The following is an 11,708-nucleotide window of genomic DNA, read 5'->3' on the forward strand; positions in this document are numbered from 1 at the left end:
AAAGGTTCACACCTCGATGACAGAACCACCGCACAAGACTGTGGAAAAGACCCCAGTCACCCCAGGGGCTACATGCTTCATGGGCTCGGGCCCAGCTACCACTTTAGGAAAAGCCAGTCAAATTAGACCAGAGTGTGTAAACTGGTGATTGTCCAAGACCATGGACCTGAGAATCACACAAGCCCAGAGGTCACCCTGGGCAGCAAGGAACACTGTGGGGTCATTCCTGGTCAGAATGATGGTCTTTTAGCCTGGAAAACCATAGCTCACCAGGGATCCATCAGGTCCAGCCTGGAAGGAGAGGCCACAATGGGCCTGACAGAAAGGCTAGTGGCATCTAGGGAATTTCTGCCCTAAGAAAGAATTGCATGGGGAAGTGCAGGGATGCTGAAAATCCTAGTTCCCAGGGAGCACCAGGTTTGTGGAGGGAGACCCGGCTGTGGCTCTAAAAGCTGCCTCCCCAATCTTTCCCCTTGGAGAGAAAATAAGCTGGAAATGGGAATCAGAGTCACGGACCCGAATCCCAGGAGGACCAAGCCCAGGTCAAAGGTGAACAGGGAGACCCTAGAGGGGCCCAGAGAGGGAGAGTCCTGCCCGCCCTTAGTCCATTTGCACAGGACCTTCCTCTAGCCTCGCCCTCTCCACGTGCACATTTTGAGGTTTTACAGGATTTTCCCCACTTACAGTGGATGCAATTCCAGGGACTGAATCAGAAAACAAGTTCCTCATTTGGGCAAGAGGTACTGGGAAAACGTCCCCTTGTCCTCCAAGTGCCGAAAGGCAGCCATGGTCCTGGGCAGGAATTGTGCTAGGCACAGGCTAGGGCCAGCTTTTTTGCTGTTGAGGAAGGTTAGGTCTGAGCTAACATCTGCAGCGAATCCTCCTATTTTTTGCTGAGGAAGACTGGCCCTGAGCTAACATCGTGCCCATCTTTCTCTACTTTATACGCAGTACACCTGCCACAGCGTGGTTGGACAAGGGGTGCGTAGGTCCGCACTCGGGACCTGTACCGGCAAACCTCAGGCCGCCGAAGGGAACTGAACCGATGCACCACTGGGCTGGCCCCAAGCAAGTGCTACTTTTAAAGACACCCCCGTCTCCGTGGCTGTTGTTCTGCCAGAGAAAGTCCCTCCAATGTCTCAGCCCCGGGAGATCGGAGGGGCCGCTTCTGCTCCAGGACCAGGTGAACCACACTGCAATGATCCTGTCCTCTGAGTGAGGGGGACACGGGACTGTCCTTAAGCAGCCAGGGACGGCACTGGCACTTCTCCCTTCACCACATACCCTGAGCTGAGGACTCTGCGAGGTTTCTGAGTTCAAGGAGGAATGTGAGATTCTGGATCTCATTTCCATGAGCACAGAGAGCGAAAGAACCACATGTCCACTCCCAGGCTGAGAAAGAAACAGAAATTTAATAGAATACCCAAACTTAGCATTTATTATTGACAACAAAATCATGGCCACTCCAAAGAGGGAAATAGGCGCTGGGGAAAATGTGTGAGGGAGATGGGGTGGTCGTCCAATCCCTTGTGGCCTTCAGGGGACCCCAGGAAATGGATCACAAAGTTTTCATTCATATCAGCATCTGAGAGGTGGCCCCGTGCACCTGAGTGTCCCCGCTGTGTCCCTGCTGTAGTTCAGCTGGTCTCAGGAGCGTCACCTGCCACCACCGCTGGGCTCTTTTTTGGGGGCCTGGTGTCTGGATAGAGGAATTTCCTACGGGGCCTCCCCCAGTATCACAGCATACTCTCCCCTCTCCCTGCACCCACTGTACCCTGTGCCCCAGCCCCGGTGCTGAGTGCTCAGTCAGCCAACAGTATCCCATTTGTCCCTGACACAGGGGCTGATATTTAGTGTCACCCACTTCACAGAGGAACAAACCAGTCCCAGAAATGTGAGGGGAATCGCCCATGACAGGACTGCTCAGCGGTGGAGCTGGGGCCCCAGCACCACAGCTGTCTGACTCCCCTGGCCCAGACTTGGCCTGAATCTGTACTGAGCCCCTCGATTCAGCCACTGCCAGTCCAGATACTCACTCAGCCCTCGGCGGGAAGAGAAGTGGCTCTTCTTGTCTTTGAATTAGAGTCGAATCTTTCTGGTCCACTGGTACTGGGGCTCCAGCTGACAGGACAGGCTGTAGCTACAGGACAGAGTGGAGCTGTGGGCTCCCAGGAGCCACACCTGAGCTGTGCCTCCCAGAGCCTCCCAGCAGCTGGAGTCCCAGGGCCCCAGGGGTCACCATGCAGCCAGATCTGAGGCTGACCATGGAGCCACAGCCATGGACACTGGAGTTGGTCTGCAGAGAGAGTCCACCCTCCCCTCACCCAACTCCTGCCCTGCCTCACCTCGCCTCCTCGCTCAGGGGCTCCACGGCCTGGAACCAGACCCCAAAGTGCTCATCGGGCTGCACGGTGTACAGATTTGCAACCTTCTGGACCAGCTTGATGTCCTTGATGAGTTTGAATTCCTGGGACAGAGGAAGGACAGGATGGAGACATGGCCTGGGTGGGGGACCCTGCAGGGCTCTTGGAGGGGGTGAGGATGGGGACAAGGAACCAGTGTGGGGCCTTTGCCAACTTGGGAACCTTCCTTCCCTGCAATTCCAGTCAGGACATGCCTGTTCTCACAGTTGGCCAGAAATAGATCCTCTACCAGTAAGGGGTCATTGATGCCAGCACTTCCCCCACCCGCCAACTCCATAGGATCCCCAGCTTTGTATTTAGAGCTCTGCAAATAAAAGTCTGACCCCAGAAATTGGGCTAGAGGGCTTCTTATGAAAGGGGTCTCTCTGATTCCCACACACCCACTCTCTCCACAGTGAAGCTGCAGCTCCTTACCTCATTCTGACAGCTGAGCACATTTCCCTGGAAGGCAGACAGCCAAAGTCCATCAGAAACAGTCCCCTTAGCCCAGAACTAGCCCCCATCCCACCTCTTCCAGTGTTGCACTGCTGCCAGTGGGTAGGCCCTGCCAGAGACCGGACTTGGACCTGGGCCAGGCTCTGGGCTCCAGACCTGGGGACAGAGGAGCTGAGACCTTGTAATCTAACCCTCTCTGATGACACATGGGGAGACTGAGGCCTCAGGCAGGAGGGGACAGCTCAGCCACTGATGTGCTTCCTGGCTTGGAGGGGCCCGACTTCTCTTCCCTCATGGGCAGGGCCACAGGGAGAGGCTGAGTCCAGCTCAGACACCACCTCCTGTGGCCACACAGCCAGGCAGCTCTGAGCCTCAGCAGCCCAGGGACCCTGGATGGCGGCCTAGCCAGAGCCTCCCATCACTCGTTGCTGTGATGGGCCTGATGCCCTGGCTTCCACAGGAGGCTGGGAGGCTCTGCAGAGGACTTTTCCAAGTGTGAGAACTCAGGGCTCAGGCAGGACTCTCTCCTCCAAAACCCTCAGGAGCCTGATCCCAGGGCCCCACCTCCAGGCTCACTCACCTCCACATAATAATCCATCTCATCATTCAGCAGCTCCAGGTAACTGAAGATCATCTCAAGGGAGGGGATGACGCCCTGCACCATCAAGGTGGGCATGGTGATGAGTTCCAGCACTCAGGTGCCCCCATGAACCCTCCCATGAAACCCCTCAACCCAGCCCCCTGCCCACGCCAGGCTCCCACTTACAGCAGCCTAGGACCCTCAGGAGCCCCCACCACACACAATTCCCTCCTCCCCTCCTCTCCAGGAACACCAAACTCCCCCAGTCATGTCCCAGGGCTGGCTGTGAGCCAATCCCAGGGGATGTGACCCCTGCCCCTCCCCACCCCAAAACCATCCGGCTCCCAGCCCTTCCAGGCCTCCTCCTGCTCACTGCCAATGCAGGCACTTCAGGCTCAGCGGCCACAGCAGGTGCTCTGGAGGAGGAAGGCCCCTCTCCTGGGGAAGGCCTCCAGCTGGGAGGGGGCGCCCCCTGTCCTCTGAATCCTGGGTACCTACCCCCAGGCACCCTCACCTGCTGCCGCCACCTCTCCCAGTCTCCATGGTGGGCCCACTGTGCAGTGGCCAACATGGAGGTCGCCTCCTGTCGGGGACCAGGACAGGGTCAAAGAGGCCATGCTCCCCTCCACATGTCCCCCAAGGCCACTGACCTCAGACCTTGGCCATCTGGCTCCAGTCCCCTGCTGCCTATACTGTTCCCACCTCCAGGGTGCTCTGATTCTAGACCAGTCCCTGCTCCAGGACTCACTCCTGTGTGACCTTGGGCCTGCCCAGGCCTCCCTGAGCCTCTTTCCTCATCAGGAAAGAGTGGGGAGAACTCCACCTGCCTCCAGCGCTCTCCTGAGGACTCCGTGTCATCTGACTGTCATCACTGCTTTCCCCTCACCTCTCTAGGAGGAGCCAGCACAAATCTCCTCCCATTCCTGTCCTCCCTTGGATGGTATCACACCGCCGTGAGGCCTGCACGGTGTCATCACCCTCCATTTCCCAGAGGAGGAGACCGAGGCCCACAGAGGGGCCAGAGACTTGCTCAAGGACCCACTGAGGAGAGGCCACTCTCCCTCCCAGCTAGAGTCCCTGTCCCCGCTGCCTTCACCCCTCACCCTGCCCCACCACTGACCATGGTCCCAACCTCTGCACTCCCAGAGTGTATCCCGACAACAGCCAAACTGAGACATGGAGGGAGAGGGCAGAGGGTGTTGGGGGAGCCATGTGGCATCTCCTTCCTGCCCCACCCACAGGGGTCTCTGAACCCCAGGATGGCCTTACCATAGCCTCACTTCCTAGGATGCCCTCAGGATGTTCCGGGCCCCCTCGCACACCCCTCCTCCCAGATGTCCAGCCCCAGGTTACCTTCAGGAGCAGTCTCCTGCTCACGTGCTGCTCTCCCCTGCACCACTTCTTAAAGGTGTAGGATCTCTCCCTGGGGTAGTGGGGAAAGAAAGAAAGAAAGACTATGGGGTGGTTGAAGGGCACATCCCATTTGTTTGAGATCCCAGACGATCCAAACAGCCCGGGGCCTGGATGAGGGATTTCACTGGGTTGCTCTGAGCCCTGAGGTCCCCATTGGACTGGGGAGGGGCCTCTCCTGTTGTCACCTGGGGCCTCCATTCCCATATCTACCACACAGATCTGTTTTGAACACTCTTGGTTTCAGTTGGATGGAGATTTCTGTTGCTGCAAAGGAAACACTTGAGAATCTCCAACTGGGCTCAAGTCAGGATCTGATATTGAAGGAAATGAATTCCTGGGCAGAACTGCTAGCCTAAGGGCCCTGAGAGACTCAGAGACCCAGGAACTGGATCAGTCCGTGTCCCAGGCATTCACTGTCTCCCAGGTGGTCTCAGCTGACTGCGGGGGCCATGGAGACCCAAGGCCGGCTGCCACGGTCCACCTCACCCTCGTGGTGCTTTGATGGATAGCAGCCCACCCACCTGGAAACTTGTCCCCAGGTGTCTTTGAGATGCTTAATGGCAGGGATCTGCAGAGCAGAAAGGATCATGTGGAAGGAAAAGAAGTTTCTGAGGCCTCGGCACCCCTGGGGAAGGGAAGAGATTGAGCTGTGAGGGGGTGCTGTAGCTCTCCAGCTCTGGATTCTGTCCCTCCATGGACTTCTCCTGTCCTGGATGAGACAGATGCCCAGGAAACCCAGGGAGGGCACAGCTGGGATCCAACGAGTAACACTGCCAGGCACAAGGATTTTTGGCTGAACACAAGGAAGGAGCGCAGGAAGGAAGTGAGCTTGCCACCACCAGGACCTCAAGTCAAGGTCAGTGTGGCCTGGCAGGAGGGTCTAGGGACAGTGCAGGGACTCAGACAACAGACTTCAATATCAAGAGCTGAGAAACAAGAGGGAATTCCCACGACTCCAGACAGGGCCTCCATGGGCCTCCCATGACTTACCTTAGCCACATGAATCCACAGCTCCACCACCCTGGCCCTTTCCTGGGCTGTCATGCCCGGGGCCCCGAGGCATGTAGCGATGACACTGTTGGCCATGGTGTTCGTGTGTGCCACAGTGTCACCAATGGTGGGTGCCAGGTACTCGCAATCCTTGTTGTCTCGCTGGGACAAGATGGAGCCCAGGCAGTGGGAAGGCACCAATTTCTTAAATAGCTCCTGAGGAAGATTCAGAGTGTTGCCAGCACTGCCTCACCCCAGCGCGGCATCCATGGTCCCCCACAGTCCCAGGTGGGTTGAGGACAGAGCAGGAGCTCAGGAAGCAGAGGATGTGATCTCTGAGGTGTGTGGGACTCCCTGGGTTTTGTCTGTGTCCACTGACGGTGCCAGCACAAGATGACCCGGGACACAGTGCTGTGCAGAAGGGAGGGGACTTGCTCCCAGCCCCGTCTCACTTCCTCCAAGCTCTGGAACGCAGCCCCCACCGGCCCACTCCAAGGACCATCTTCCACCCATCCCAGTCCCTCTCATGTCCCACTCCCCATTCCCATGCACATTCCCCCAAGGCAGGGAGAAGCACTGGCTTTGTGTGATTGTCTCCACTGGAGTCAGTACACATCAAGTGCCTGATACGTGCTGAGGTTGTGAAGGCCCCCTGGGCACACACATGATCGACCCAAGGACCTGGCAGCACTTCAGTGAGCTCCCTCCTGCACCACAGGGCCAGACACTGCCCAACATCCTCTCTGTTCCACCTCATTCATCGGCACAGCCACCCAGTGCAGCAGGTGCCCTTAGTGTCCGGCTCTGCTGTGCACGTGGCCACAGCAAGCGCTTGGGGTTAAGAAAGTGCCCAAGTCACAGTGTTGGTAATGGGGGAGCAGGAATGTGGACCCAGATCATCAGATTTTGGATCAGGGAATGGCAGGTGTGGGGCAGCTCATGGCACAGGAAGGCAGGGCACCCCTGCCCTGCAAGCCCCGCTGCTCACCGCCTCCATCCTTCTCAGCTGCTCTGCCACCAGCCGGGGAGGGAAGTCCAAGAGGTTCAGCTTCTCCTCCCTCAGCTGTTTTTCGGTGGTCACAGCCCAGGGTCCAGTGGGCTCTAGTTCAGGAGCTGGCACTGGGGCTGAAGTTAATGGTGGCCCTTCCTCCAGCCCTGTAGGGTCTGATGCAGGTGATGCTGGCTCAAACTCTGCCACAGGTGGTGGGGCTGGAGCTGGAGCTGGCTCTAGCTCAGGGGCTGGCTCTGGCTCTGGCTCTGGCTCTGGAAGTGGAAGGAGCTTTGGAGCTGGCTCTAGAGCAGGATAAGGAGAAAGTTTCACCCACACACCTGACAGTTTCTGTGCCTTTCCAAAGACAGGAAGGACTCCACTGCCTTTAAGGGAACTCTAGCCCATGAACCTCAACACAGACAGTCTTCTCAGACTCCAGTCCCCTCACCTTTCTGTTTGGCCTCAATGGCCTTGAGGTGCTCCAGGTGGCCTGGCAGAAGGTAGGCATGGCCCTCCACGTGTGAGCCACCAAAGCGGATGTGCAGACTGGCCAGCTGCAGGGTCCAACAGGGAAATCGCAGGGGTTCCCTGCAATCCTGCCCTTGGCCCAGCCAGGTTCCCAGCAGGAAATAGATAGCACTGCGGGCAGGCAGATGGACCAGAGAGTCAGAGGCCCTGGCTTTCCTTAAACACTGCCCGCCCAAGGCACACTTGTTAGCATCTGTGCCCCTGTGCCAGACCCTTCCCCTCCAGAAGAGGGCCCCATCCCAGCCCTGAGCCCTGGCTGGCTGTCCTGGCAGTGGCAGGCCTGCTCATCCAGCAGGCTGAACACAGAGTCTGTGAGAGTCTCTTGTTCCCACCGACACTCTCCTCCCCAAGGGTCTGAACGCAGCCCACCCCAGCCCTCCATGCACATGGGCCACTGGAATGAAGACTCCAGCAGATCTGTGAGCAGCTTGCTCACACACCTCCTACTATGGACCTGGTGGTGGCGCTCACAAGGGGTGGATGTGGAGAAAGGGAGGCAGAAGGAGCTGGGACTCTGCTGGGATTGGGTCTCTAGGAGAAAACTCAGCCCAGCCTCCCTTCCGGTTCTCAGGGGGCCTGGGACCCATGCACAGCTCTCTTTGAGTCCAGTCCTGCTGGAGTGGAAGCCACCAGAACTCAGCCTTCCCATGGGAATCACAAGATGGGTGAGATGCAGGGTTCTCCCAGGCCTGCGCCAGCCACAGCCTCCATCCTCTCCCCGCACCCTGTTTGCTAGAGACAGGAGGCCCTCCATCTGCACCCAAAGACCACTCACTTTGGGAGGTGGTGCTGTCCTCCAGCATCTCGCACACAATGGGCCATGCTGCCTCCATGTGTCCCAAAGGGGATGAGGGCATCGCCTGGGATGTAGAGTAGATGGGACCTAGGAATGATGTCAAGTGTGACTGAGTCTCAGATTAGAGGGGAGGACCAGGGAGGCTGTCTGCTTCATTTATTGAGTGTCACTTAGTGTGTCCAGATGTCCTGCACACAGTACGTCCTTCATAGGCATTGTTAAATGAACTCCAACCAGAATGACCCCAGGTGTCTGAGTGGGCCTGTGGCCCCTCTGTGGCCCCAGAGATCCCTAAATGTCTACACCAAGGACAAGCACCAGGACCAGCTGGATGGCGTCTCAAACTCCTTGACAGGGTGCTCTCCAGGTGTTTTTCCAAACTCAAAAAGCCATAAGCCAGTGAAGGGAGAGGAAGACTACTTTTCATTGGGGGCAGAGAAATAATCAACACCAGCAACCACAGCATGACCCAAGGCCCTCTCTGCAGAGCCGGGCACCAGGGAAGCACCTGGATGGCTGAGCCCATTCATCCCTGGGAGAACCCTAGCAAGTTCATCCTCTACCACTCCACGTTTCAGAGGAGCCAGCTCAGGCTCAGAGAGATGTGGTGACATTCCCAAGACAAGACACACAGCTGGCAGTGGGCAGAGTCACCACTGTGCTGAGGAGAAGGTGGGCAGTCACCTGGGAAACAGCTGATCCAGGACCTGGTGGGATGTGCTGGATCCTGACTAGCTGCAGAGGGAGGTGATGACACTGCAGAGGACTCTGCTGGGGAAGGCTGGCAGCACAGACTCTGAGAGCCTCTGCATCATGCCTGCCTGGAGGGCACACATCCTGCAGGCCTCAGTTACAGACAGAGTGGACTCATCTTCACTCTGGGTGGGACAAGGAGGGACACAGGGTCAGGGTCACCACTGCAGCCCACCAGGATTATCAAGGTCTGCAGCTGACCCAGGAACTCCTAGCCCCTCCCACACATCTGCAACAGGAGACACAGTAGCTCCCACACTCAGCAAGTCTCTGGGCTTTCAAAGTACAATCTGACTTTGGGCGGGCGAAGGATTCCACATTGAGCTCCCTCTAGGCCACTTGCTCACTGAGGGACAACAGAGCTCCCTCTGTGAAGATCACCAGCCCAGTGAATCCCCAATAGACACCCTCTCTCTAGAGAGGAGAACAGAGGCTTAGGCATGCCAAGTGGCTTCTCTAGGTCCTGTGGGTCAGAACTGAGTACCGCCCAAAGTGAGGGCTGCGGGACATCCCCTCTAACTGCCTGAGGCTTCATCGGGCCCTGACACGGAGGGAAATGATATGTGGCCACCTCAACCCTCCCGGGTCTGGAAACAGTCTACAGGGCAGTGACACGTTCTGAGAATCCCTTTGACTTCCAAACACGCTGATGGTTATTTCTCTTACATTAAAGGGAGTTTGGAGACCCTCGTTATCGAGGTTCCATGTTCCAAAAAAGGCAAAATTCAAAGATACTCAGGGCCTATTGGGAAGTGACAATGACACCAACGTTTTCTCTAATCTTCCTAGGGAAATGCAAAGAGTGCCCTCCTAACCCCCTATGCAGTTGGTGGGGAGGAGCAGAAGTCCAGATTCCTTTGGGAATGGGACTGTGGGACATTCATGGGGGACAGCCCTCTTTGGGTCCCAGGAGGACGGCAGTTTGAGGTTGGATTCTGGGCCGACCCTCGTCATCTCAGGGTCCTGGGTGGGAAGACCCCTTGTGCCCACTCTCACCTCAGAGCAGCCCTGGTTATTGATGGTGGTGCAGTGCAGCTGCCCCCTGTCCAGGGAGATGGAGTACCCGAAGCCATCCGCCAGCTCTTCGACCACCTCCTGCATGCAGCTCTGCAAAGACAGTGCCCGAGAGCCGGGCCAGGAGGTCTCAGGGGCCTGCCTCGGCTTGGCCACAGGAGGAAGCCCCAGCACAGATCAGGTACCCAGCAGCATCTGCATAGACCTCCAGCCAGGGAGGGAATGAGATGACACCTGGAGGGATCGGGACTGACACATGCATACAGGAGCTTGGTCCCCAGCACCCATTCTCCCATCCTGGTAGCCACCACCTAGGCTGGGAACATGACGCACTGCCAGGCATCCAACAACCAGCAAAGGGCTCCTGCCCAGGGTGGGTCACAGCTTTGCCTTGACAACCCTCACTCCACTACCCCCCCGACACACAAGGAGGCTCAGAGGAGTGTGGGGCTGGGATCCCATTGTGGCCTAACGCGGTTGGCCTGCCCTGTGTTACCTGAGGGCTCCTCCTGCAAAATGGCCAGAGGTGGTGCAGGTGTGAGCCAAGCCAGTGTGTGTAGCGACTGAAAAGTCTCTGTTTCTTGGCTTTCCTGAAGCCAGAGCCCCGACAAGTCAGGAGACAACAGGAGAGCATTCTGCTCTCTTGAGTTTCTCCACTCAAGTGAGCTCAATAGGAGGCTATGTCTAGAATGTGGGCGCCTGGAGACCAGCATGCTAAGTTCTGTTAGGGTCTGTCACCAAGGAAGTGAGGTCACTTCCTCAAGCTTCCATTACCCGGGCCCCTTCCTTCAATCACACCCACCCCAAACCCCTCAGGGCTCTTGGCTGCTCACCCTCCTTGCCCATGTCATCACCAGAACTGTACACAAATAGACAGCACAGAGCCCAACACAGGACGTTGAGATGTAGCTAGGCTTCCAGTTTGAGGAAGCTGAGTTCAGCTGAGTTCAAGCCTCTTTTTCCCTAGAAGCTCTGTGTCCTGGAAACGCCGTTGTGCCTCCCAGGGCCTCCTCAGTCTCTTAACCTGCACGATGGGGACGAGGCCAGAAATATCTTCCTCGGGACGTCCTAGGCTGTGGAAGAGATAGTAGTGACAACATCTGTGGTCTGGTTTCCATGTGTCTGATGCACACACTTAGAGATGAAAGAATTACAAGAAGGGGTGTGATGTCATGTGCTGTACGCCTCGAAACAGGCCTGGGTCGCAGCTCTTGGACCTTGAGCAAGTCACTGCCCCTCTGGGCCTCATTTTCATGTCTGCACCTTTTAGGGGTTGAAATTAGAGGAAATTCAGATATTTCCAGTCACTAGCATGAAACCTTCCACGGTCTCCTGTTTGACTTAGAGTCAGACCCAAGTGCCTCATGTCGGCCTATGTGGAGGGCAGCCTCCGCCACGGCTCCCGGTGCTCACTGTCTTCCGCTGTGCACATCCTTGTGGAACCGCAGTCATTAGGAAGTGGCTTCTGAGCAGAATGCAGCCAAGGTGTTGGGATGGCACACAACCCGGGGTTAATAACAAAAAGCCTGACACTTCTTTCTTACTCACATTCTTCAGCCCCCTCCCTCTTTCCCTGCTCCTGTTTCCCTCTCTCTCTGCCTCTTATATCTCTGGAACTGGGGGAGCAAGTGTGCATGTTTTCAGTTGCCCTGTGAAGAGGCTCCATATGAGAGAACGGAGGGAATGATCGGCCAACAGACAGGCAGGAACTCAGACTTTCAGTCCAAACAAACCCTGTCAACATGCATGTGAGTGAACTTGGGAGCAAACCCTCCACGAGTCGAG

The 11,708-nt window shown here is 56.9% G+C and overlaps 1 protein-coding gene across 3 annotated transcripts; it reads right to left on the reverse strand.

Annotated features, from left to right (window-relative positions):
- Positions 1-1,393: 1,393 nt before the first annotated feature.
- On the reverse strand, positions 1,394-10,586 carry LOC138918109 (ral guanine nucleotide dissociation stimulator-like). Of its 3 annotated transcripts, none has more exons than XM_070238342.1 (14): positions 10,420-10,586; positions 9,906-10,016; positions 8,841-9,034; positions 8,136-8,243; positions 7,281-7,471; positions 6,830-7,134; positions 5,842-6,057; positions 5,373-5,476; positions 4,792-4,861; positions 3,953-4,021; positions 3,439-3,513; positions 2,838-2,864; positions 2,346-2,467; positions 1,394-2,140 (listed from the first exon to the last, which is right to left on the reverse strand). In XM_070238342.1, exons 4-14 carry the CDS (start codon positions 8,180-8,182, stop codon positions 2,080-2,082), a joined length of 1,287 nt encoding a protein of 428 aa, XP_070094443.1. In that variant the 5' UTR covers positions 8,183-8,243; positions 8,841-9,034; positions 9,906-10,016; positions 10,420-10,586; the 3' UTR covers positions 1,394-2,079. The 3 variants fall into 3 exon arrangements, with proteins under 3 accessions (XP_070094443.1, XP_070094444.1, XP_070094445.1); XM_070238343.1 differs by having other exon boundaries at positions 1,416-2,140; positions 6,830-7,104; XM_070238344.1 differs by lacking the exon at positions 3,953-4,021 and having other exon boundaries at positions 1,416-2,140.
- Between the last annotated feature and the right edge of the window lie 1,122 nt (positions 10,587-11,708).

Source organism: Equus caballus, chromosome 16 (genome assembly GCF_041296265.1).
Source record: "Equus caballus isolate H_3958 breed thoroughbred chromosome 16, TB-T2T, whole genome shotgun sequence".
Lineage (NCBI taxonomy): Eukaryota > Metazoa > Chordata > Mammalia > Perissodactyla > Equidae > Equus > Equus caballus.